Source organism: Garra rufa, chromosome 10 (assembly GCF_049309525.1).
Source record: "Garra rufa chromosome 10, GarRuf1.0, whole genome shotgun sequence".
NCBI lineage: Eukaryota > Metazoa > Chordata > Actinopteri > Cypriniformes > Cyprinidae > Garra > Garra rufa.
Window position 1 is genome coordinate 45,978,866 of NC_133370.1, and position 26,926 is coordinate 46,005,791.

At 37.0% G+C, this 26,926-nt stretch overlaps 2 protein-coding genes across 2 annotated transcripts; both read right to left on the reverse strand.

The window, feature by feature from the left end:
• Positions 1-4,873: 4,873 nt before the first annotated feature.
• On the reverse strand, positions 4,874-9,632 carry aqp1a.2 (aquaporin 1a (Colton blood group), tandem duplicate 2). Its single transcript, XM_073848334.1, has 4 exons — positions 9,267-9,632; positions 7,091-7,255; positions 6,869-6,949; positions 4,874-5,457 (listed from the first exon to the last, which is right to left on the reverse strand). Exons 1-4 carry the CDS (start codon positions 9,630-9,632, stop codon positions 5,260-5,262), a joined length of 810 nt encoding a protein of 269 aa, XP_073704435.1. The 3' UTR covers positions 4,874-5,259.
• An 11,977-nt stretch (positions 9,633-21,609) lies between these two features.
• aqp1a.1 (aquaporin 1a (Colton blood group), tandem duplicate 1) lies at positions 21,610-26,290 on the reverse strand. The gene is made up of 4 exons (XM_073848653.1): positions 25,892-26,290; positions 24,233-24,397; positions 23,905-23,985; positions 21,610-22,176 (listed from the first exon to the last, which is right to left on the reverse strand). Exons 1-4 carry the CDS (start codon positions 26,246-26,248, stop codon positions 21,997-21,999), a joined length of 783 nt encoding a protein of 260 aa, XP_073704754.1. The 5' UTR covers positions 26,249-26,290; the 3' UTR covers positions 21,610-21,996.
• Positions 26,291-26,926: the final 636 nt, after the last annotated feature.

The following is a 26,926-nucleotide window of genomic DNA, read 5'->3' on the forward strand; positions in this document are numbered from 1 at the left end:
CTAACAAACCATATTCAGCTTTCAGATGATGTATAAATCTCAGTTTCGAAAAATGGAGCATTATGACTGATTTTGTGGTCCAGGGTCACACTCGCAAAAAAAAAAAACCCACCAAAAAAACAAATTCCGTATTCCTCAAAACAAATAAAAACAGTGAAATGCAAACTCAGAATATGACACAAACCTGCAATAATTAAATATGTTAAATAACACAAATATCCTTTATGCATTTAATTGCATTCTTGATGGATGTCTTTGCTGCTGACCTTTGATGATCCAATTCAACCATACTAATAGGCGAAAATTACCTTAGATAAAATAACATTTGTTCTTAATTTTTTTATTGCTAAGGTGTGTCACATTTGCTTACATTTGCCCAAAACAGAACTTTTTATAATTAAAACAAACAAGCAAGCCATTCCCAGATTTAAAAAGTAATGCAAAAGTAATGTAATGCATTACTTTACATAAAAAGTAACTAAGTAATGTAGTTATTATTTTTTAATGTAATTATTAAGTAATGTATTTGTTTTATTAGATATTTTCTTGTAAATTAAAAAGTAATGTTATTTTACTAGTTACTTGAAAAAAAGTACTCTGATTACATTACTTGTAATGCATTGTAAGGGAATTAAACAAGTCTTTTTACTGTAACTTCAAACGAAGCAAGATAATGTTTTCAAAACTAACGCTGAATACCTACGATAATACAATGTTTTCTGTTACATTTTTTACTAGCCTGGCATATTGATCTAATTGTGAATTTGAATGGATTCTGACTGGCTGTTAGTGTTTTATCATTTATCAGCTGAAAGAAATAGTTTTGAAAGTGATTCCAATGATATTGTTCCACTTTGCCGTTGTCGATATAGTTGCAGAAGTTTTAGAACTTCATGTTTATAGTTATTATTAACATTCTTGGTGTGCAGTGGGCCTTTAGGTTGTGCTGCTGGATGCAAATTTTCAGTAAACTTGATTACCAGATGTACATTCTATTGTCAGAAATCATTTGGAGTAAGACTAGCAAATAACCTTATAAACAATAAAATGCACTAAACATAAATCATCGTTTTACAATGAAACCAAGCCAAACATTATGATTATGATTACAATTTGAGTGACGGCCAAGAATTTCAGTCATGCACATTAAATTCTTTACATCCCTTCAATGCAGTTTCACTCTGATGCATCTTGGGACGGCCCCTTGTTTTTCATTGCTGGTAAAACATTAAAACAGATGCTAGATGATTAATGAAAAGCTGTCCCTAAAGAGGTTCAATTATAGTTAGTTAATAGGGTTTTGTGTAGTGCTAATTAAAAACACTATACGTGAGTAGATCCATGCATGCAAGGACTTTGAATCCTTCCTTTTCAACTGCACTGGATATTATGTGTTAGTGAGACATTCAGGTCGTGACATTGTCCAGCAGCCAGCTTTGTTAAATTATTTGTAAGTTGTGACAGTCAACAAGTTGCTGACTCGTGTCACAGCTCTAGTATCAGTTAGTCTGGAGGTGATACAGAAGTTGACATCAGGTCGGTTTGTACTTGTTAACTGCTTTGCAGAAGTGTTCTCATAAAGCACTGAGTATAATGTTGAGAATATTTTGCAAATGCTTAAAGATGAATTGTGGAATTCTATTAATGTTAAAAGACTTTTCTCTATTTCTCAGCTTAATATCCAGAGATACAGCAATATTGCCTCACCCAATAGCCTGGTTGTACCGTAGAAATAGACAGTCATGTCAAAAAGTTAGGGCACCCTATTGAATTTCACGGTTTTTCTGTATTAGGACAAAAAAATCTAGTCCTGGCTGGTCTTAAAATGTAGAATTTATTTATTGAACAAAAATAAAGCCAAAATGGAAAACCCATGGGTGACAAAGTTAGGACACCCTTACTGTTAACATTAAGGGTGTTAATTAAGAGGGTTAATAACAGTCAAGCAGAAAATGCTCTCCAAGATCAGACTGCAATGCTCAGAGAAATGCCAGACAACCCAAGAACTACACCACAGACTCTACAGACCTCAGTTAACATGTTAAATGATGAAGTTCATGACAATACCATTAGAAAAATATGGGACAAAAATGGCATGTTTAGAAGCCTTGGCAAAGGAAAGCCTCTTCTAAAAGAACAAAAAAAAAAAACAAAACAAACATTTAGGTCTGCAAAGTTGCATCTGAACAAAACAGAAGTCTTTTAGAATAATGTCATTTAAACAGACGAGACCGAAGTAGGGATGTTTGGCCAAAATGCACAGCGCCAAGTTTAGTGAAAACCTAAAGAGAGAAAAAACTGTGATCTGTCTGACATCTAAAGTTGGGCCAAAATTGGGTCATGCAACAGGACAATTATCTTAAGCACACCAGCATGTCCTGATTCAAAAAAAACATGAAATTCGATAGGGTGTCCTAACTTTTTCACATGATTGTACATACATTTCATTTGACATAATGTGGTTTGCTTTTTAGTTATAGAAGAATAGAAGATCAAAACTCATCTCTTCATACTACTGTATATATATATATATATATATATATATATATATATTAGTGGTGGGCCGTTATCGGCGTTAACGTGCTGCGTTAACGTGAGACTCATATCGCGCGATAAAAAAAATATCGCCGTTAATCTATTCTCAAAGTTGGGTTGGGAGCTGGGTCTAAACTACGCAAGATATGATGACTTTCACCTTGATATTTTAGCGCGGATGACGTATATCTAGTTGAATTGCACTGTAGGGGGCGAGAACAAGTCTTCAACTTCTGTGAAATTACCACATCAAATGAGACGCGCAGACATGGATGCAACTATGAAGCCGCTTCAGGGCAGGTGCGTGCGTTGCTAGACCCTTTTTACTGGGGCACGTGCCCCAGTGAAAATCTGCTGTGGCCCAGTAAAATCTCAAGTTTGAGTTATAATTTACTTTGATAATCCCAAAATAAAGACATTAAACTATATGCAACAACTGAATTGACGCTTCTAAAAGCAACGCAGTTTATTGGAAGACTATGCACGCAGATAGGCTATCCATACCCGCACGCCTGTGTATTTTACGGGAACGTGCACGTCGTACAGCCTTTTGCGCAGAAGTACTTGGTTACACAAGTTTGTATAGTTAATTGTGTTGTAAATGCAATTGTCAAGCAGTTTGTAATGCATTTTGGAAACAGGAGATGATCGCCTGGTCTAATGCGCCACCTGGCTTGAGAAACCCGTTCTCAAAGACTTACTTTTAGTCATTATTTGGGTAGCACACATATTCTGAATGCCTTCAGCAGAATTTAAATTAGCCATTTTAATCTAGATTAATCTAGATTAATTTCAAGATTTAATCTAGATTAATCTAGATTAAAAAAATTAATCTATGCCCACCACTAATATATATATATATATATATATATATATATATATATATATATATACACACTACCAGTCAAAAGTTTGGAGTAATTAAGATTTTTAATGTTTTTAATGTTTTTGGAAACAATTTTTGCTGCTTAATATTTTTGTGGAAAACGTGATACATTTTTTTCAGGATTCTTGGATGACTATAACGTTAAAGAAAAACTAAAACAAAAACAAAATTGAAAAGTAAACCTTTTGTAACATACCTTTACTGTTACTTTTGATCATTTTATTGCAGAATAAAAATATTATTATTATTTTTTAATTATATTGCCCCCATTTTTTGTGTCTCATGGTTTCCACAAAAATATTACACAGCAAAAAAAATTCCAACATTGATAATCAGAAATGTTTCATGAGCAGCAAGTCAGCATATTAGACTGATTTCTGAAGAATCATGTGACACTGAAGACTTACAATAATTATTCTAAATAGTAATAATAAATCACATTACTGCTGTATTTCAGACTTCTTTCAACAACATTTATTCCAAATTATTCCAAAGTAATTATTCTAAACTATTCGGTTGTATAAGTTGCTTATAAATTAACATACACCTTGCAGAATCCACAAGATAAGATGATGTGGAATAGCTTATTGAGGGTAATACAAAAGAAAAAAAAAAGCTACTTTTATTCTGCAAGGTGTACGTGAACAACTGTATGTATATTGGGCTGCAAAAGTCAAGATAAGTCACATTAATGCTGAAAACAAGATTAATTTATTCAATCATCTGCCAGCCCAAAAATTAGCCTTACAAAGAATAACTCTGTAAGTGCACGGAATTATGTTATATGTTATATAGAACACAGAAGTAGCTGTCAATTTAGCCAGAAACAAGCTGAGGAAACATTGTCATTAGAACAATGACTGAGAAGAAATTAGAAAAGACAAGAGAAATGCTATTGCATGTTTTGGTGTTTTATGTAGATGTTATAGTTACCAGGTACACTATATTGCCTAAAGTATTTGGACACCCGCTTCTAATGAACAGGTTTGACTACTTTAGTAATTTCCATGATTACACATCTTAATGTTTAAGCAAATAATGATATTCTAGGGGATTGTGTGCTTCTAATTTTATAGCAACAGTTTGGACCGGACCCTCTTTTATTCTAATATGATAATGCCTTTGTGTATAAGGCAAATTTCTAGAAGAAATAATTAAGTCAATGTGGAAGAACTTGACTGGTTTGCATAAAGCCTAAGTCCTAATCCCAGCTGAGCATCTCTGGTGTGACTTAAAATGCAGACCTTGAGCCAAAAACTCATCACCAAACACCAATGACTTGTCCATATGGGTACAGTCGTTTTAGACACTTCCAAAACCGTTGCACCAGAGATGGAAATACAATTTTTAATTACATTAATTATGTTTCCATCTTTGTTGCCACAGTTCTGAAAGTGCCTTTTTCTGTTCTAAAGAAGGGGGTGTCCCAATACTTTTGTCCATAGTGTTTGTACAAGTCACTGGTATTTGGTGATGAGATTTTGGCTCAAGGTCTGCATTTAAAGTCACACCAGAGGGGTTCAGCTGGGATTAGGACTTAGGCTTTATGCAGACCAGTCAAGTTCTTCTTTCTTTTATTTTTGAACCTTGCCTTATACAAAAAGGCATTGCTATCTTAGAATTGAAGAGAGTCCTGTCCAAACTATTGCTATACAATTAGAAGCACAGAATTCCCTAGAATATCATTACATGCTTAAACTTTAAGATTTGTACTCATGGAAATTACTAAAGTAGTCAAACCTGTTCATTTGAAGTGGGTGTCCCAATACTTTTGGCAATATAGTGAGTCTACATGCCAAAAAAAGGACATAACAAGCAGGTGTGTTTACAAGACACATTCAGGGCCTGGGCCACTGACCAGAACCAGATCTGGGGGTTCGGGGTTCAATTAGGGCTTCAGTCGCAGACGGGTCCGGATCAGCCGTGCCTTTCAGAACATTCAAACGCTTGCGAAACGCTTCCTTTCTTGGGCAGAGCAAGAAGTCGTACACAAGAGCAGCAGCCACACCACCACACATCGGTGCAATCCAGTAGATCTATGTGAGGAAGTAATTTGTTACAAAACTATAAACAATTAAGTTGTACATTTTCACCTTTTTTTGCAAAATGTTTGCAAGTATTCTAAAAGAACCAATCATTTTCCTTTTTGCCCTATAACTTAGAGAAAGGTGTTACAAAGCATGCAAAAACAGTTGTTGATTTGAGATGCAGTGCATTTGAACAGATATAACCACTATTTATAACAAAGTTGTTTCATGCACCTGTCAAATTTGAGATTTTGGGCTTTTTGGTTTTTCATAAAGTGGACTAGTGGAAAGAAAACATCTAAAAACACCGTTAAGTGTTTATTTTACATCACTTTATCTATATGTCAATAGATTCAATTACAATACATATTCTTAAAGGCTGTTTTCTCAAAATGTGTTTTTTTCTCCTACACTGAGCCATAAATCTCCACTTCAGTAGCACTTACACACTTGACATTTTTATTCCTGTAATAATACTGAAGGTTTTTACAGAGGGATTTGTTCATATATAATTTGCTTGATTATATGCAACATTTTATTTCTCAGACAACTGTGAAAATATATAGTTCTACAGCATTCATTAACCTTAATGTATAGTAATAATTTTAGCATTTACTAATGCATTATTAAAATCACAAGTCTGTTAACATTAGTTAATGCACTTTGAACTAACATGAGCAAATGATTATGGTTGTATTTTATAAACTAAAATGAACAAAGATTAAAACATATTTTACCTACATGTCATGTGAATAATATGCAATCAATAAAAAAGTAACTGTAGTGTGATTACATGTATTTTAAAATGTAATATAATCTAATTACAAATACTAAATTATTGCCACTGCAAAACATGCTTTTCTTACTTAGATTTCTTTGTCTTGTTTCCAGTCCAAATATCTAAAAATGCTTAAATCAAGAAAAATAACTTTCTGCTTATGTGGTAAGAAAAAGAATACTGTTTTCTGTTTAAAAATAAGATTTATTTGCTTACCATATTGGCAGATTATTTAACTTGTTCTAAGCCAAAAACTCACTTAATTTTGACTTGTTTTTTTGTTTTTTTTTATAATTGTTAGATATTTTGGTCGGAAACAAGACAAAAAATTTTGTGGAAACAGTGTGGAACCTGATTACGTGCAATCAGTTTCTATTCAGCACATGGATAAACTTTATTTTGGTAGTCCACTATCGAGTTAGTCAACTACATGTTGACTAACTCTCAGAGTCTTAGTAGACTGATTATGGTTAGGGTTAGTTAAATATATTAACATGTTCTTGCAAAGTTAGCTTACTTATAGTCAGTCGAGTGTCTGTTAAAAGACCAGCATTAATATTCTAATGAAGTTGCAACTTGGACTATCAACTAAAATGTTACCATTTGTTCTTAGAACAATCAAAGAATGTGGGAAAAACATACCCAGTGGTTTTTAAATGCTTCGAGAACAACGGCTGGTCCAAAAGATCGAGCGGGGTTGATGCCGCACCCAGTGTAACTGATCTAGGGATGGAAATGATGAGTTTAGAAGTTTACGATGAGCAGACTTGACTAAGCTTGATTTAAAGTTGACTCATCTAATTTCCAAGATTATTGTGAAACATTTACTTTTGGTTGATGAAAAGTAAATTATCGAGTGCTTACTGCAACTAGGTGCCCTAAACCGACCGACAGTCCGATGGCTAGGGGTGCAGAGCCTGCAACATCAGTTCGATGTTTGTCTGTTGAGGCCAAGACACAGAGGACCAGCTGAAAGGTTGCAAAAAGCTCAATGGCAAACCCCTGACCCGGTTTCACTCCATTACTTAGCTATAAGAAAAATAAGAAAATATAAAATGTGGGATTACTTTGTAAAGCTGCAAAATACGGATTCAACATGATTATACTACTACAGTCACCTTACAGCAACAAATCTGGATAATAAATGCAGTTGAATTTTGAGCAATTGCAACATTATTGTCAGAAGAAAAAAACATTTAACAAACACTGACCTTATTAGTCATACTACAATGGATAAATTGTCAGAGTGGGAACCTACGGTAACATATTGTACGGTAACAATTTTAACATTTACAAAATAAAATTCCTGAAAGAGAATGCTTTTTTTTAAAACTTAGATTTTTTTTGTCTTGTTTCCAGCCAAAATATCAAAAAATTTTGAAATCAAGAAAGATTTTCTAAACGAGTTAAAATTATTGTTTTGTTGTCAGAAGAAACAAGTCAAAATTAAGTGAGTTTTTGCTTAGAACATGCAAAATAATCTGCCAATGGGGTTAGAAAAAAAAAAATCTTATTTCAAACAGATAACAAGATTATTTTTCTTACCCAGTTGGCGGATTATTTAGCTTGTTTCAAACAAAAACACACCTAATTTTGACTTGATTTTTCTGAAAACAAGACATTAATTTTTACTTGTCTAGAAAATCCTTCTTGGTTTAAGAATTTTTTGATATTTTGGCTGGAAACAAGACAAAAAAATAAATAAAAGAAAAGCATTTTTTTCAGTGTACACAAATGGCAAACAACTGTTTTTGCAAAAGGAAACTGTGATTAAAACATAAAAAAAAAGATGTGAAAAAAAACTGTAAACTGGTCTCTTAGGTCAAGATTATTGTCATTTTATATCATCACTGCACTAAAGCATCTGGAAAATGTTTACTAAGTTAACAGCTTATGAAATAATATTACACTACCAGTCAAAAGTTTTTGAACAGTAAGTCTTTTAATGTTTTTCTGCTCACCAAGCCTGCATTTATTTGATCTAAAGTACAGCAAAAACAGTAAATTTGAAATGTTTTTACTATTTAAATAACCGTTTTCTATTTGAATATATTTTAAAATGTAATTTATTCCTGTGATTTCAAAGCTGAATTTTAAGCATCATTACTACAGTCACGTGATCCTTCAGAAATCGTTCATTTTTTTCAGGTTTCTTTGATGAATACAAAGTTCAGAAGAAATAGAAATCTTTTGTAACATTATAAATGTCTTTATCATCACTTAGAAACTAATTTAAAGCATTCTTGCTAAATAAAATTACTAATTTCTATAATTTCCCCTTTCTTTGGATCTGTTCTTTGGATCTTTCTGTTCATCAAAGAATCCTGAAAACTGTTTTAAATATTAATATTAATAAAAAATGTTTCTTGAACAGCAAATCAACATATTATTGAATGATTTCTGAAGGATCATGTGACACTGAAGACTGGAGTAATGATGCTGAAATTTCAGTTTTGACCACAGGAATAAATTACTTTTTAAAATATATAAAATAAAAAAGCAGTTATTTTAAATAGTAAAAATATTTCACAATATTACTGTTTTTTACTGTATTTATATTACTGTTTTTATGTTTATCTTTTTTTACTGTAATGTACTTTTTGAACAGAAGAATTTTACTATTCAAAAACTTTTGACTGGTAGTGTATGCATAAATGTTTTTAAACATATTTCATATTTTAAATGCACATGTTAGACTTGAAAGCCCTTAAAATACATTTTCTAAAAACCCAAACACAAAAGCCTTTAAAAACTCATTTTATAAATAAACCTTGCCTGAAAACATGCCACTGTGGTTTTATTGTTATACAAGCAAAAAAAAAAAAAAAAAAAAAAAAAAGAAAGTAAGAAAAGATACTGGAATAAACTTTAAGACATTTTTGAATTTAAAACCAACATACAAATTCACAGCTTGATAAAATAAACATTTGTGTAACTTACAGTAGCCTCTAACAAAGTCTCCAAATGACAATGCAATGTAATGCAATTCTGAATGTGCTATTAGTGGTTGTAATTTAATATTACGTATAAAGCAACTTACCATATTGAGTGCCAGTGTTGTTTCAGGGTCAGGACTAACTTTGAGCATAATGCCACTTGCCAGCACAGCTCCCACCATCTGGGCAACGATATACATGAAGGCCTTGAAGACACTGATCTGACAGCTGACTAAAAGTCCTAAAGTAATAGCTGGGTTCAGGTGGGCTCCACTGATATGCCCCAAACTCTGAGCCAATGTGGCAATGGCCAGGCCAAAAGCTAAAGCTACTTTAACCTCTTGGTCGGGAAATCTGTTATGCTTGTTTCCGATGGCCGAGGCTATGCCAATAAAAACAAAAACGGTCATCCCGACGAACTCGGCCAATACCGCCCGCCAAAACGACCAACTTTTAAGCTCTCGTGCCATTTTGAGTATTGTTCCTTTTCTGCCTTTTAGTTGGTAAATGAAAATGCCAGCTAAGCTACCATTTATAAACACTTGGTGAAAGATGGTTGACAGGAAACTGGTTTTAACAAAGCAACCACAGTTTTAGAACAGAAAATGGCAGGAGGAAGGAGGTACTTAATTGCTAACTGCCTAAAAGCTAATGTCACACTACAAAAACATTAAGTTCCAGAAGATACAGTTTTCAAATCAAAATCTTTGCATGTTGCATTTTTTGGAGTCATATGTTTGCAAGATCCTATGCTGCCCGGATGTATCTGGTGCATAGTGAGCACACTATTCACTGTTTCCAGGTTTTAAGACATATTCACACCAAGACAAATGTTTGATGTGATAAACATTTTACTTGTGAAAAAAAGTAGCCAAACAATAAGATTTGTGATTTTGGTCACATTTCCAAAGCCACTGTTGTTGCATAAAACTACGACTTGGTGTTGGATAGAATACACAAATCTGTAAATAATATAAATAAAAAATAATATATACAGTCAAGCCTGAAATTATTCATACCCCTGGCAATACTTTTATTCAACGAGCAAGTTTTTTTTATTTATTTATTAGAAATGACACAGACGTCTCCCAGAAGATAATAAGACAATGTACAAGAGGCATCTTTTATTTACATTTAAACAAAAAGTGGCATGTCCAAAATTATTATTCATTCAAAGAGCTTCTGTGTTTCTCCTGTTGAGTTGATTAAAACAGCTGTTCCCAATGAATCAGGCTAATTAGAATGCTTTAGAACAGTTTGGACTATTTGGAATGGTATATAACTTTGAATTTTCCATAGACTGTGACAGTTTGCAAGGGGTTTTAATAATTTTGGACATGCCACTTTGTGTTCAAATTTAAATAAAAGCTTAGAAATATTTTTTTTTCCACAATGATGCCTGTACATCGTCTTACTATCTTTTGGGAGAAGCCTGTGTCAATTCCAGTCAAAAAAAAAAAAAAATAATAATAATAATAATAACTTGCTGGTTGAATAAAAGTAACTTTAAGTCAGAATTTGCCAGGGGTATGAATAATTTCGGGCTTGACTGTATATATTTTTTGACAAGTGGTGTCACAAACGGAAAGTTGTGCAGTGTCAAATTTTTCTAAGCGCCACCTACTGTCAGAGAGTGAATTTGCATTTTCATTTAGTCCATCGCCATTTTGTATGCATTAATCTGAAAATTGCATGCAAAAATCAGGCTGAATGTTTGTGCCAAACATTTGTGTCAGAACAGGTCAGAGCAAGGGTCTCAACTCTGGACCTTGAAGTCCATGTTCACAGAGTTTAGTTCCAACCTTGATTAAACTCACCTGCCTGTAACTTTCTAGTGATCCTGAAGACCTTAATTAGCTAGTTCAGGTGTGCACATTAATAGATTTAGGACCATTTAGGCCTTTTTGACCATTGACAACACATAAAATGTACTCGCAAGTTGGTAAGATGTACAAAGTTGCCACATTGCCTGACATGCTGTACGCACTTGTGCTACTGCCAAAAACAGGACAAATAGATTTGTATCTTTCACTTTTATGTGTAGAAAGTGTATAAATGGTCAGAGATTGCCCTAGAAAACCTTTGCACTACACTGTAATCCAATATACCCTATAAAACCCTATAAACAACCCTCTCATTTGCCTGCCTAGGTGTATGTTTGTTTACAGTGCATCGGGAAAGTATTCACAACGCTTCACTTTTTCTAAAATTTGTTATGTTACAGCCTTATTCCAACATAGACTAAATTCATTATTTCCCTCCAAATTCTACAAACAATACCCCATAATGACAAAGTGAAAGAAATTTGTTTGAAATTTTTACAAATTTATAAAAAAAAAAAAAAAAAAAAAAAATCAAATAAAAAAAAAATCACATGTACATAAATGTTCACAGCCTTTTCCATGACACTCAAAATGGAGCTCAGGTGCATCCTGTTTCCACTGATCATCCTTGAGATGTTTCTACAACTTGATTGAAATCCACCTGCAGTAAATTCAGTTGATTGGACGTCATTTGTAAATGCACACACCTGTCTATATAAGGTCCCACAGTTAACAGCATGAGTACAAACCAAGCCATGAAGTTCAAGGAATTGTCTGTAGGCCTACGAGACAGGATTGTATCGAGGCACAGATCTGTGGAAGGGTACAGAAACATTTCTGCAACATTGAAGGTCTCAATGAGCACAGTGGCCTCCATTATCTGTAAATGGAAGAAGTTTGGAATCACCAGGACTCTTAAAGCTGGCCTCCTGGCCAAACTGTGCAAATGATTAAGAAGGGCTTTGTCTAGAGTGGGGACCAAGAACCTGATGGTCACTCTAGTTGAGCTCCATGATCATATGTGGAGATAGGAGAAACTTACAGAAGGACAAACATCACTGAAAGACTTCACCGATCTGGGCCCGTATTCTTAAAGATTCTAAGAATCCTCTCAGAAAGCTTTTAATTTAGCTTAAAAATTCCTACGTATAGAGTCTTGTCTTAAAAGTGATTCAGGATCAATCTAAGAGCAACTCTGAGTAAAGAAAAGACAAAAACTTTTATCTTAGTGTGGAGGCGGGGTTGACCCCGTTGCTAGCTATGACACAGCCTTTTGAAGACTGTGATTGGTTGGTTGTCCAAGAAGGAACTAAAAGAGCACTTTTAAGTGTAGGGTCTAGTTTAAGCCTTCACTTTGAAATTATAGGCATCATTTTTCCTGTTTTACCACACTACCGCTGTCATGAGTCTGGTCAGTGTTTGCTGTGTTTGTGTTTAAGGACTTTTATTTTGTTGTTTCTGTGCCCCATTGTTTTCTGCTTCCCTGCCTCTCTGCTCCCCTATTTGTTGCCATGGACACTTATTACACCACGCCCATTCCCCTGTTAGTTTCCATGGTTACCTATTAGATCATCACCTCTGTCTTGTGTATAAATAGTCCTTGTGTTTCCTCTGTGGTTTGTCAGTGGTTAAATGTGTAATGTTTTGTCATGGTTGTTTCTTGCCCGAGTCTGAGTTCCTGTATTCCTTGTTTCTTTGTGGAGTTCCAAATAAACTACTGCATTTCGATCCTCATCCTGCCTCTTCTGACCATCGAGCCGTTACAGAACTACTGACCAAATTATGGATCTAGCAGGAAGTTCATTCAACCCCGTGAGTTTGCTCTGCTCCATTTTCCAAAATGGCCGTCCCATCGAGTGTTATGTGGAAGAATTCATTACTTATAGTCACCTGGCACCTTGGGAGGAGACCATGATTAAGGAATGTTTCTGGAGTGGACTTGACCCAGATATCAGTTTCAACTTACCTGATGAAGACCCCAATTGGACCCTTGCACAGTTTATTGACTTTGTTCTGTTGTATTGTAAATCTCCGTTTACTGTGGTTGAGGTTGAGTCCACTCACAAGATGGTCACCAGCCCAGAGCCACAGCACAGGATGTCTGCTAGCACAGGGCCTGTTCACAAGATGGCGGCCCATCCAGAGTCTGTTCACAAGATGGCCGCCCTTCCAGAACCTGTTTACAAGATGGCCGTTCTTCCAAAGCCTCTGCACAATATGGCCGCCACGCCAAAGCCTGTCGCCAAGATGGCCTCCGTTCCTGAATCCTCGGCCAAGATGGCCGCCAAGCCTGAATCCCTGGCCAAGATGGCCACCGTTCCCGTTCCCGAGTTCCCAGCCAATATGGCCTCTGTTCCTGAATCCCCGGCCAAGATGGCCGCCAAGCCTGAGTCCCCGGCCAAGATGGCCGCTACATCTACACTTTATCGTGCCAACTCCATCTCAAGAGGGTTGGTGTCTAGCGTGGAGGACCCACCGCTGCTATCGGCTCGAGCAGCTGGTCTCCCCAAACTTACATTAGCCAAGTCAGCGCCCGCTAACGTCATATCTGCTTCTCCTGAACCTGCGCCAGCTGCTGTTCCTGCACAGTCAAGCCATATCACAGCTGCTGTTCCTGCCAAGGCAAGTCACGTCACTACTGCTGTTCCTACAAAGTCAAGTCAGGTCGTAGCCGCAATCCCTGTACCAAGTCAAGTCGCAGGTGTATTTTCAAAGCCAAGTTTAGTCGCAGCTGTTCCTTCAGAGTCAAGTCAAGACACAGCAGCACTTCCTGATTCAAGCCAAGACACTATACCACTTCCTGAGTCAAGTCAAGCAGCACTTCCTGAGTCAAGTCAAGCAGCACTTCCTGAGTCAGGCCAAGACACTATACCACACCCTACGTCAAGTCAAGACACTACAGCAGTACCTCCTGAGTCACGCCAAGACACAGCAGTACCTCCTGAGTCACGTCAAGTCGAGTCACAGCTGTTCCTGCCACGCCAAATCGAGTCACAGCTGTTCCTGCCACGCCAAGTCGAGTCACAGCTGTTCCTGCCACGCCAAATCGAGTCACAGCTGTTCCACTAAAACGAAGTCAAGTCACAGTCATCCCTTCAAGGTCAAGCGATGTCACGCCCGAGCCTCATCTGTCTTCTAAGCCTCACACCCTCAAGCATGAGGGCCATTGCCCTTTTAAGTGTGTGGGCTGCACACTGTTCTTCAAGGGCCTCATCTGTCCACATGTCCGCTGCGCCCATGCCTTTTATGGAGGCGGCGTCTATGGCGGAATCCCCTGAGGAGGTCGTTCCTGAGATTCCTGTCTGTCCTGTCACGGCTATGGAGGCCGTTCCTGAGATTTCTGTCTATCCTGTCAGGGCTATGGAGGCCGTTCCTGAGTTTCCGGTCCCCTCTGTCACGGCTATGGAGGCCATTCCTGAGATTCCTGTCTATCCTGTCACGGCTATGGAGGCCGTTCCTGAGATTCCTGTCTATCCTGTCATGGCTATGGAGGCCGTTCCTGAGATTCCTGTCCATCCTGTCACGGCTATGGAGGCCGTTCCCGAGTTTCCGGTCCCCTCTGTCACGGCTATGGAGGCCATTCCTGTGGTCCCTGTCTGCCCTGTCCTGGCCAAGGAGGCCATCTATGAACTCTCTGCCCGACCTCTCACGGGTACGAAGGCTGTCAGTGAACTCCATGACCTCTTTGTTTCTGTGTCCGTGGTCTGTGTTTCAGGTCTGTCTGTCCCAGCCTGGTGGGCTCCTGCTCCGCCCTGGTGGGCTCCTGCTCCTTCTGCTCCGCCCTGGTGGGCTCCTGCTCCATCTGCTCCACCTTGGTGGGCTCCTGCTCCTTCTGATCCGCCCTGGTGGGCTCCTGCTCCTTCTGATCCGCCCTGGTGGGCTCCTGCTCCTTCTGCTCCGCCCTGGTGGGCTCCTGCTCCTTTGGCTCTGCCCTGGTGGGCTCCAGCTCCGCCCTGGCGGGCTCTTGCTCCATCTGCTCCGCCCTGGCGGGCTCTTGCTCCATCTGCTCCGCCCTGGTGGGCTCTTGCTCCATCTGCTCCGCCCTGGTGGGCTCTTGCTCCATCTGCTCCGCCCTGGTGGGCTCTTGCTCCATCTGCTCCGCCCTGGTGGGCTCCTGCGCCTCCTGTTCCGCCCTGGAGGGCTCCTGCGCCTCCTGCTCCGCCCTGGTGGGCTCCTGCGCCTCCTGCTCCGCCCTGGTGGGCTCCTGCGCCTCCTGCTCTGCCCTGGTGGGCTCCTGCGCCTCCTGTTCTGCCCTGGAGGGCTCCTGCGCCTCCTGCTCCGCCCTGGAGGGCTCCTGCGCCTCCTGCTCTGCCCTGGAGGGCTTCTGCGCCTCCTGTTCCGCCCTGGTGGGCTCCCGCTCTGTCTGCTCTGCCCTGGTGGGCCCCTGCTCAGCCTGCTCCACCCTGGCCTTCCGCTCTGCTTCAGTTCCCCAGTCATGGACCTGGCCCTCCTTCGCTCCCCCTGTTCTGCCTGAGCTGCCCACCCCCCCTCCTGGACTTGAGTTTTTGTTTAGAGCGTCTGGAAGCCACTCCTTTGAGGGGGGGGCTATGTCATGAGTCTGGTCAGTGTTTGCTGTGTTTGTGTTTAAGGACTTTTATTTTGTTGTTTCTGTGCCCTATTGTTTTCTGCTTCCCTGCCTCTCTGCTCCCCTATTTGTTGCCATGGATACTTATTACACCACGCCCATTCCCCTGTTAGTTTCCATGGTTACCTATTAGATCATTACCTCTGTCTTGTGTATAAATAGTCCTTGTGTTTCCTCTGTGGTTTGTCAGTTGTTAAATGTGTAATGTTTTGTCATGGTTGTTTCTTGCCCGAGTCTGAGTTCCTGTATTCCTTGTTTCTTTGTGGAGTTCCAAATAAACTACTGCATTCAGACAAAGTCCTTTTAAGACAAGTCATGTCACTCGGCGGCCATCTTTGAAACGCCTCTCGGGCATCCAAGTGCAGCTCCTATCTCTTTGAATGGGGAAACATCAAATTCTCCAAAACTGTTCGCCAAACTTACGATTAAATTTCATATTTGAAATCTCCAAAGGAATCCAACAAGAACTGCCTCATAAATATAGTTCCTTGTGCTTTAATAGCGTTAAAAAACGCTTATTTTTCTGGCTAGATGAGCCAGTGCGCATGCGCAGTACTGAACGCACGTCTTAGAGCGCCGACTGTTTCTATAGCAACCGGGACTTCTAACTGCAGCTGCAGGCTGTGTCCAAATTCAGGGTCTGCATCCTCCTTAGGATCCTTCCTACCAGGTTGAAGGAGGAGGGGTCCTCCGAAGACCGCAAAACCTGGAAGTAGGTGTCTGTGAATTTGGACAGCCTACCCTTCTTTCAGTTCCCTCCCCTACCCGTTGCTCATATCCTGTCGCCTAGCAACCGTGACAGCGCTAAGCAAGAAGTAAGGTTATCTGTACTGCACAAAACAAAATAACTGCTCTTTCGTCCCTAAAAGCGTTAAAAACAGCTTCAATCACTAACAAGAAATTAGCTGTGTGTAAGGGGATATTCACACAGGCAGTAAGAAAGAAGCTAGTTTACGAAAGTGATGTTTTTAAACATATAAACATACAAATGTAAAAAAATAATAATAATAAGCTTAACGCTAAGTTTTTTTTTTTTAACTTAGGCATTACTGCCGCTCGCTTCGTCCGCCATTTTTGAAAATTCTGAAAAGCGCTCTGCCGAAAGGAATTATGGGATAGGTAGGACGGGAAAGGATCCACCAGACCCATCCTTCCAATTCGGGGAAAAGGAGGACGTATTTGTGGGCTGCATTTGAAGGATCCTACGAATTTGGACAGCCTTCGTCGCGGCGCTGTGACGTAACATCCTTCAAATGAGTCCTCCAAAGGATGTAGACCCTGAATTTAGACACAGCCGCAGTGACGCGCTGACTTTACTCATGAACGATTGGCTCTTTCACTAAGAAGGCGGGGCTTCGCGGCCATAATGAGCGTTGCATTTTTCCCCATTCAAAACTACACGAGTGACATGTCTTTGGTATTCTATAGTCTTTGATTTAGATCCTCATCCTGCCTCTTCTGACCATCGAGCCGTTACAACCGCACACAAACATTATATAAGTTTATATATTTTATGTTTATATATTTTTTTATTTACCATGCTGTTAATGTTGTATTTAATGTTTTGATAGGTAATGAACAGCAGCACATTAAGGTTGTGAAAGCACTGTAATTGTTTGTGTGATCTTTCTGCTTATAGAAGGTTGTGAACATACCCAAATCATCACTGCTGCATAGTTGCATTGTTTCCAGTTGCCAAATAAGTTCATGTAATAAATCTAGTGATTTCTTCCATTTCTGCACTATGTCAGAGATGTTAGCATGTCTCTAATAAAAGTCACAAACATAAGATGCTACACATGATTGTGCAGATATAATGAAATCACTGTCATGCATTGTGTGGCTGTGAATGCTTATGTACATGTGACTTTTATTTTCAAGTTTTTTATTTTTAATACATTTGCAAAGATTTCAAACAAATTTATTTGACGTTGCCATTATAGGGTATTGTTTGTAGAATTTTGAGGTAAATAATGAATTTAATCAATTTTGGAATAAAGCTGTAACATAACAAAATGTGGAAAAAGTGAAGCACTGTGAATCCTTTTTGGATGCACGGTATGTGTGTGTAGGGCAAATTACCTAATGTGCTAATATAGGGGAATACCATCATTGCAATCAACTTAAATTGAAATCGAAATTTCAAAATAATAGAACAATAACCCTTGTGCGTTCAAAAAAAAAAAAGTTACACATAGGTGCAAAATCGACAAAAATGTCCATTTCCACAAACTGTCATAAAAATATGATTTATTATAATTTCTTTTCCACTTTCACAAATGCAAATTTTATTTTATTTTTTTAACCAGCATCTGTTCTATCCATAGAAACCAAACATTCATCCATTTTCAGAATTGTAACCCTTTAAATGCTGGTTTCTTTATATATTGCCACAGGTGTTTTTAATGAAAAAATGAAAAATGCCTATTAGCAAATATTGCATCATTTTATAGTCAAATGGCCCTGGGTTAAAAAATTGTAGTTTTAATGGGTTTCAATGTGGACATTTTTGTCCTTAAGGTCCTGAGTGTGAGTATTTTTTTAAGGAAATGAGGGTGAAATATTCAAATTTCAATAAAAATAAACACCTGAGCTAAGATTTATGCAGTTGGCATTAACACAGGTACAGGTATAACAAAAAACAAAACTGAAATGGACAAAAATGTCTATAAGGTCGTACAAGGGTTAAACATTAACAGATTTCCCCCTGTATTGTCCAAAAACACACAACATAACACCTGTAAGTCATTCAGTAAGTTTTTTTTTTCTGTTAGGTACAATTAAGTTTTAGTATTATTTGAGTACAATGTACCCTGGTTGCAAAAGTGGGCCTGCATCTTCTTTGCACTCACTGATAGGGTATAATCCTAATAAATCATAACATGCGATTCCAGATTTCTTCCTATGCATAGGTTATTATAGGGAGAAATCCTACCCATTTGTGATGATCTCTGCCCTATTAGCCCTATTAGACACAGCAGCAGTCTGCCATTATCTCCAACATCCATGCATTCCTGTCAGTCACACCACAAGATGGCAACCTGACTCAACAAGAATATTTCATTTTCTGCCAATTATGGCAAAATCAAACTTAAAACATTCTATCAATTTGTGTCCATTAGTACAGATTGTAGACTTTGGACCAAAAAACAAAATTTTGGATTTTTACCATGCAGAGAATCTATTTATATATTTATTACCAGGTTACTCATTCATAAACACTGGTTTACTACATGACCTTGGGAACAATAAGGAAAAAGAGATGCGACATTCCTTGGTGTGGAACAGGATACACGACAGGATAAGATGCACAAAGGAGGGAGGTGGGCTTCCAGCCTTTATCCATGGGGTGGCTACTAGTCCATTAAACATCATTAAAGACCATTTCCAGAAGCGGGTGATGGCTTATTCACCTGAATTAAATATTTCCGTACATTTGTGGACTGACGTTATTGTTTGTTGACTTTGAGATTCCTTACATCATTCTTCAGTTTAAAGCACTTTGCTTCCTTCTTCTCAGAGAAGCCAATATGAAAGAAAATGATGGTAAATCATTACCAAACAATATCACAGCCAGTGAAACTAGGACATGGTGTTAAAAATCAACATTAGTTTCAAAAATTGTATAAACGATTACATCATTTGAGTAATATTGATATTCTTGTACATACAGTTGAAGTCAAAAGTTTACATACACCTTGCAGAATCTGAAAAAATGTTATTTTACCAAAATAAGAGGGATCGTACAAAATGCATGTTATTTTTATTTAGTACTGACCTAAATAAGATATTTTACATAAAAGACATTTGCATACAGTTCACAAAAGAGAATAAGAGTTGAATTTATACAAATTACCTCATTCAAAAGTTTACACACATTTGATTCTTAATGAGCCACAGCTATGCTTTTTTTTTGTTTATGAGTTTCTTGTTTGTTCTGAACAGTTAAACGGCCTGCTGTTCTTCAGAAAAATCCTTCAGGTCCCACAAATTCTTTGTTTTTTTCATTGACTGTATGATTTTGGACAACTGAGGGACTCACATGCAGCTATTACATTAGGAGACAGGGAGTAAAAACTTTTGAACAGAATAAAGATGTGAACATTTTTCTTATTTTGTCTAAATGTCAATTCATTTAGTACTGCCCTTCATAAGCTACAGAAAATACTTACATATTTCCTAGAAGACAAAATAAGTAACATTTACCCTGATCTTCAAATTCAAAAGTTTTCACCTCCCAGCTCTTAATGCATACTTTTTTCTCTCTGAGGCATCAGTGAGTGTTTGAACCTTCTGTAATAGTTGCATATGAGTCTCTCAGTTGTCCTCAGTGTGAAAAGATGGATCTCAAAATCATACAGTCATTGTTGGAAAGTTCAAATACACAAAAATGCTGTAAAAAACAATGAATTTTGCAGTTTAACTGTTCAGGACAAACAAGTAACTCATGCGCAACTATCACTAAACAAAAATGTGCATCTTTTAGGTAACAACACAGTATTAAGAATCAAGTGTTTTGTAAACCAGGGTCATTTTTATAAAATGAACAATTATTTTATCTTGTGGACTATATGTAAACATCTTTGTATAAACATCTATGTGAAATATCTTATTCAGGTCAGTACTAAATAAAAAATTCCATGCATTTTGTATGATCCCTGTTATTTTGGTAAAATAAGCAACATTTTCCAGATGCTGCAAAGTGTATGTAAACTTTTGACTTCAACTGTAAGTGTTTGACATTGTGAAATACAAGTCAGTGTTTGTGCATGTGCAAAAATAGCAAAATGAACTAAAATGAACTTGGTCTAGGCTGTTCAGACATGATAAGCGTGTATCACACACTGTTTCATGTTGCTCTATGGCTTTTTTCATGTCTTACACCAAGATTGTTCTCAGATAAGCTTCATAACTGCATCAAGTGCACTTCCACACACATATAAAAATATTCAGGTCACTCACTCCAAAATCCTCTCAAAAATGTTAAAATTATGCACTTTTCTAATTTTACTCAAAAACAAATGCTTAATTTTAACATTATGTTCTCTTCCCATTGAGACCCATGCAGGATTAGAGAAAGTTCAATACATGTATGAATTTATCAGGCACTTTTCAAGAAACACAGCATCTTTGAAATGTGAAATATTGCTATTGTCAGGGTTCTGGGTCTTTTGTGCTCTTGTTTTGTTGTCTAGTCTCTTAGTTTGTAGTTGTAGTTCCTGTTTCCTTTCTGTGATTTCCTGATTGTTCTCATTTGTGTCTCGCTACCCTCATTAGCCCTAGTATTTATAGCACTCTTGTTTCCCTAGTGCCCTGTCCCTTTGTTTGAGTTTGCCCACTGTTCTGAGTTTTTAGTATCATGGTTCAGGTTCATGTCTAGTTTCAAGTCAAGTCTGTCTGACTTTCTGAAAATGAACTGCATTTGGGTTCAGTTTTGACCTACCATCAGTGGATTAAATGACAGTTGCCAACATTTTAAAACACAGTAGGCTTGTTTGACATTTTATGGATGCACCACCTCAAGAAATCCTACATTATTTACAAAACAAAATTATTATATTGATATGTGACCCTGGACCACAAAACCAGTCAGAAGGGTCATTAAAAAAAAAAAGGATTTGTACATCATCTGAAAGCTAAATAAATAAGCTTTCCATTGATGTATGGTTTGTAAGGATAGGACAATATTTGAAAATCTGGAATCTGAGGGTACAAAAAAATCTAAATATTGAGAAAATCACCTTTAAAGCTGTCCGAATGAAGTTCTTAGCAATGCATATTACTAATCAAAAGTTCTGATACATTTACGGTAGGAAATTTACATCTTCATGGAACATGATCTTTTTTTAATATCCTAATGATTTTTTGGCATAAAAGAAAAATCAATAATTTTGAACCCTACAATGTAGTTTTGGCTATTGCTACAAATATACCCATGCTACTTAAGACTGGTTTTGTGGTCCAGGGTCACATATCTGATTGATAACTCAAAAACATCAAGTATTTAATCTTTTGTCTTTGATGAGAAACACACACATATTTAAGATTAAACATCGTGAAGTTTAATTACAAAAAACAATGTCATAGGTGTACACATAATACAATACAAAGTGAAAAAAGTTCACAAAAACACAAAGTGATTCTACATTTTGTGAAACAATTCGAAAATAGTGAAAAAATTTCCTGAGGTACATACTGATTCACTAAATAAGAGTAAAAACAATAATACAAAACTCTAACCAGTCCATACAAAATGCCAGCTGTCCCTTTAAACAATTACAAAAACGGTTTTTACATTTGCAGTTCTACCCTGTCATATAAGCAATTAAAATTAATGCTGTTTCCCTGTGGGGAAAAAAACTGATATATTTACAGATGTTTTGTGGTCTTGAAGAATATCATACACTAAATACGCAGAGTGTCGCGTCACTTTGATGACATCTCAACAGCAGGGGGATCGTCAGTACCATTGACGTCGTAGTCTGTGGACGGGCCGGACACCAGCACTCTCACGCGATCGGGGAAGTCGTCCAGTTTAGGGTAGAGCAGGAAGTCATAGACCAGAGCAGCTGCCACACCTCCACACATAGGGCCTACCCAATACACCTGAAAACAGAAGAGAAATCATTTCAAACATCGACTGGAAGCAACAAATTCAGTATATGTGTTTATGGGAGGGCCTGCATATGTGACCCTGGAACCACAAAACCAGTCATAAGCATCACTTTTTTTGTTAAGTGGTTTGTTAGGATAGGACAAAATTTGGCCGAGATGCAATTATTTGAAAATCTGCACTCTGAGGGTGCAAAAAAAAAATATTGAGAAAGTCACCTTTAAAGTTGTCAAAATGAAGTGCTTAGCAATGCATATTACTAATTGAAAATTAAGTTTTGATATATTTATGGCTGGAAATTTACAAAATATCTTCATGGGACATAATCTTTGCTTAATATCCTAATGATTTTTGGCATAAATTTTTTTTTATATTTTTGACCCATACAATTTATTTTTGGCTATTGCTACAAATATACCCATGCTACTTAAGACTGGTTTTGTGGTCCGGTGTCACACGGACCATGGTTATATCTTATAAAATATTTTTAAGGATGCATGCCATTACTAAAATGCTAAGCTTTTCTATGTTGTTGTTAGTGCATGTGGTTAATTTCTACTATAAAAAATGTTTAAACATTTGACAACTTTATTCAAGTCTAAATTGTATTGGAGTATGTTTTACAACTTTTTCTACTTTCTACTTTTGTGTAAATCAATGTTTTATTTTTTGTGAAATTTACAATTTCGGAGTGAAAATTGTTTCTGCAACACATTTTGGTCCACTTTTTTTGCAGTTCACTGACAACTGTATTAAAGTCTAAATTTGCCACTTTTTTGCAGTTTATTGACAACTTTATTCAAGTCTACTTTTCAACCTTTATTTTTAAGAGTGTAACCTCATATTTTCCCCTAGTTTTTATGATTCCAAATATGCCTTGAGTCATCCTCAAATGTAAATGCAGAGTAATCAGATATTTAATAGATCTTTTCTCCTTAATAAGCTAAATTTGGAGAATCATTCATGTCTCTACTAATCATACTTAAGGCAAAGAGTTTCTTTATGTCACTAACTTCATTTCCAAGATGTCTTTGTGTACAAACATCTCAAAATGAGTATTTAACACCATATTGCAGGTGAGCAAACAGTACATCAGCAGGATGAAAAGATACACTTTAAAGGGACAGTTCGATCAAAAATACAAATCCTGTTACCATTTACTCACTTTCAAGCTGTTCCAAACCTGTATGAGTTTCTTTCTTCTGCTGAACACAAAAAAAGATAATTTGAAGAACCTGTGCATTCAAAGTTTCTGGTCCCCATTGACTTTCATAGTATTTTTTTTTCCAATACTATGGAAGTCAGTAGGAACCAGAAATGGTTTGGTTACTCACATTCTTCGAAATATCCTCATGCTCAGAATGCAACAGAAGAAAGAAACTCATAAATGTTTGGAACAACATGAGGGTGAATAAATGATGATTTTTGGATATACCTGTCCCTTTAAATACACGTCTAGGAATGCTATCTTGGACTTTAAGTACACTAAGAAACCTTTAGCAAACAATACACAAACATGTGATTTAACTAAGTTAATATAGATTATTCCTGACTAGGCATTCATCTAAAACAATACAATTGTTACTCATTAACTATAAAAGTTCAACATGAGCTGATTCTGTCTTCTGATAAGATCCTAAACGGTTTACATTTCACATATTCATTCCCTAGATATTTTCAGATGTCAAGTATTAATATTTAAAACAGAGATGTCATTTTACCCAGTGGTTGGTAAAATCCCGCAGAATCACTGCAGGGCCGAAGGATCGAGCCGGATTGATTCCGCATCCTGTGAAACTGATCTACACACAGAAAACCCCCCCCAAAAGAACAAAAGTCATGGGTGATTGAGCCAAAGAAATAATCTGTCCAATTTCAAATATTTTTATTTCTCTTAAAGCAGAAGCTGATTTACATAACTAAGCATTGCTCAGCTCATGTCCTGTTGCTTTATGTATTCATATGGTAACCCTGGCAATATTTACAACATTTGCAGGAATGCAGATGCAGAAGACAGCAGCAGGACAAGTGTGAATGCTGACTACTTACGGCTGTCAAGTGACCCAGAGCAACGCTGAGGCCGATGGCCAGAGGGGCGGAGCCTGAGACGTCCCGCCTTCTTTTGTCTGTGGTTGCTATGACACATAACACTAGCTGGAAGGTAGCGAAGAGTTCAATACCAACACCTTGACCAGCAGAAATTTCAGAGTTGATCTGTAAATAAATAGATTAGATGCAGTTATATTTTTGGTCAATATTAGTATTCTTATTCATTTATTTGCATGCATAGGCATCACAATGCATTGAATGAAACACAAACACACAATAAGGCATAAGCAAGAATAAGAATGTCAATCTAAATGCACCTTTGAGGTAAAAAAGCCTGTCTTCTGGCTCAGAGGACAACCTTCTGACAGCCTTCACTCAGCAATAACATGATATGACTCTGTTTACTGGTTAACCAAAAAAGTGCATTACGCCTTCTTGAAATGTTAAGAAAACATAATCACTGGAAAGAACGCCGCCTCTGAAGACGGATGATAAGAGTATCGTGAGCCCACACGCCCATTCACTGTGACTGACTCTGACGCGCTGAACAGTGTTGCTTTAGTATCACTATTTACATTTTGAATCAGTTTTTATTTTTATATTACTTATAGTTTGATCAGTTTTGTTGCGTTTTTGTCATTTTATCACTTTATTTTTTTTAAATATGCCTATATAGTTTGTTTTATATTATATATATATATATATATATATATATATATATATATATATATATATATATATTAGTGTTAGTTATTTTAGAACATCAAGTTAAACTAGATGGTTTTTCTATATATTATATGAAATATGAAAAACTTTTTATGGTTTTAGTTTTAGATAACTATAACCCAGGCACTAGGTTGCTCTGTTTACTATTTTATTTTATTTTATTTTATTTTAGGCAAATGCTGATGATATTTCCAACAGGTAAGATACATAATAATACAGTATTAATAAAGTAGTAATATAAACTGTAATACACAAACACTTTAGTATTTTGTAAAAAGTGACAATACTAAGCTGCTACCTAAAGAAGATGTGTGTTTGTTATTTGAACATTACAATGGCTTTTGCTGACTTTACCTAATATATTTAGATTTGTTCATAATATTCCTGACTTGCACACAACCAAATTTAGATTTGATATATATTTTTAACCGTGTAGAAAAATGTACAATTTCTCCACCTTCTCCATTCATGAAATTTAACAAATCATAAATTTTCTGGATTTTTAAATTTACATTTAATTACAGATCAGAATTTTCCAGTTTGGAGATTTATTGATTAAAAACCAAAAAGTCTGGTTACTCACAATCTTCAAAATGCTTATGCTCAACATACAGGTTTGGAAATAAATGATAACAGGTTTTCCATTTTTGCATGAACTGTCCCTTTAAATAGACATCTCTGCGTGTACATGTGCTATCTAAGACTTTTAAGTACACTAAGTAACCTTTAGCAAACAATACACAATCATGTGATTCAACTCTAATTTAACGTTAACAATTTTCAACATTTTTAAATTTACGTTTAATTACAGATCAGAATATTCCAGTTTGGAGATTTATTGAAATATGTACATATCGGTTATTTTAAAATAGTAAAGAGACTGAAAGAAGTAAACAGAGCAGTCAGAGACAGGCGTCTTATCAGTGTACTCACCGCGTTTAGTCCGAGGGAATCCCCTTTGGTGACGCCATACACGATGCCGCTCGCCAGCGCCGCACCAAACATCTGGGCCACGATGTACATCACAGCCTTCAGCAAGCTGATCTGACAGCTGGCCAGCAAGCCCAGCGTCACAGCTGGATTCAGGTGGGCTCCACTGATGTGCCCGAGGCTTTGCGCGAGAGTGGCGATGGACAAGCCAAACGCAAGAGCCACCTTGACCTCCTGATCTGGACTGGCATTGTTGGGGTTTCCAACTGCAGCTGTAATGCTGAGGAAGATGAAGAGGGTCATACCCACCAGCTCGGCCAAAACGGCCCTCCAGAACGCCTTGCTCTTCAGCTCCTTCATGACTGGCAGCTCTGGGCACTCGGATGCGTCAGTGAGGGGGTTTCTGAGGGCACTGAGTAAGTTTCTCTGCCAAAAGAGCGTATTTATAGGGCAGGTCCTGCTAATGAAACAGGGGGCGGGTTTAAGCTACAGGGGCAGAAGGAGTGAGTGAGAGAGAGGAGAAAAGCCAGGCACAATTAATGAGAAATCCTTAGTTTTTCTACTTCCCTTTTCAACTCTCATTTCATTCACACTTTAGGTATCAGAGAAGTGCATAATCCAGCCTTAATTAAACATTGATATCTATTTGAGTAGGGAAACTTTTATTCTGCTCCAATCTAGAGAACAAACTAGTGTATTGCACTGCAAAAAAAGCTTTTCTTACTTAGATTATTTGTCGTTTCTAGCCAAAATATCAAAAAAATTTTAAACCAAAAAGGATTTTCTAGAGTAAAAATCATTTTCTTGTTTTCAGAAAATAGTCAAAATTTAATGAGTTTTTTTTGTCTTAGAAATGCCAGTGGGGTTAGCAAAAACATCTTATTTCAAACAGAAAACAAGATCATTTTTCTTACCCCATTGGCAGATTATTTTGCTTGTTTCAAGCAGAAACACACTTTATTTTGAATGTTTTTTTCTGAAAACAAGACAATAATTTTTTTACTCCTCTAGAAAATCCTTCTTGATTTAAAAATGTTT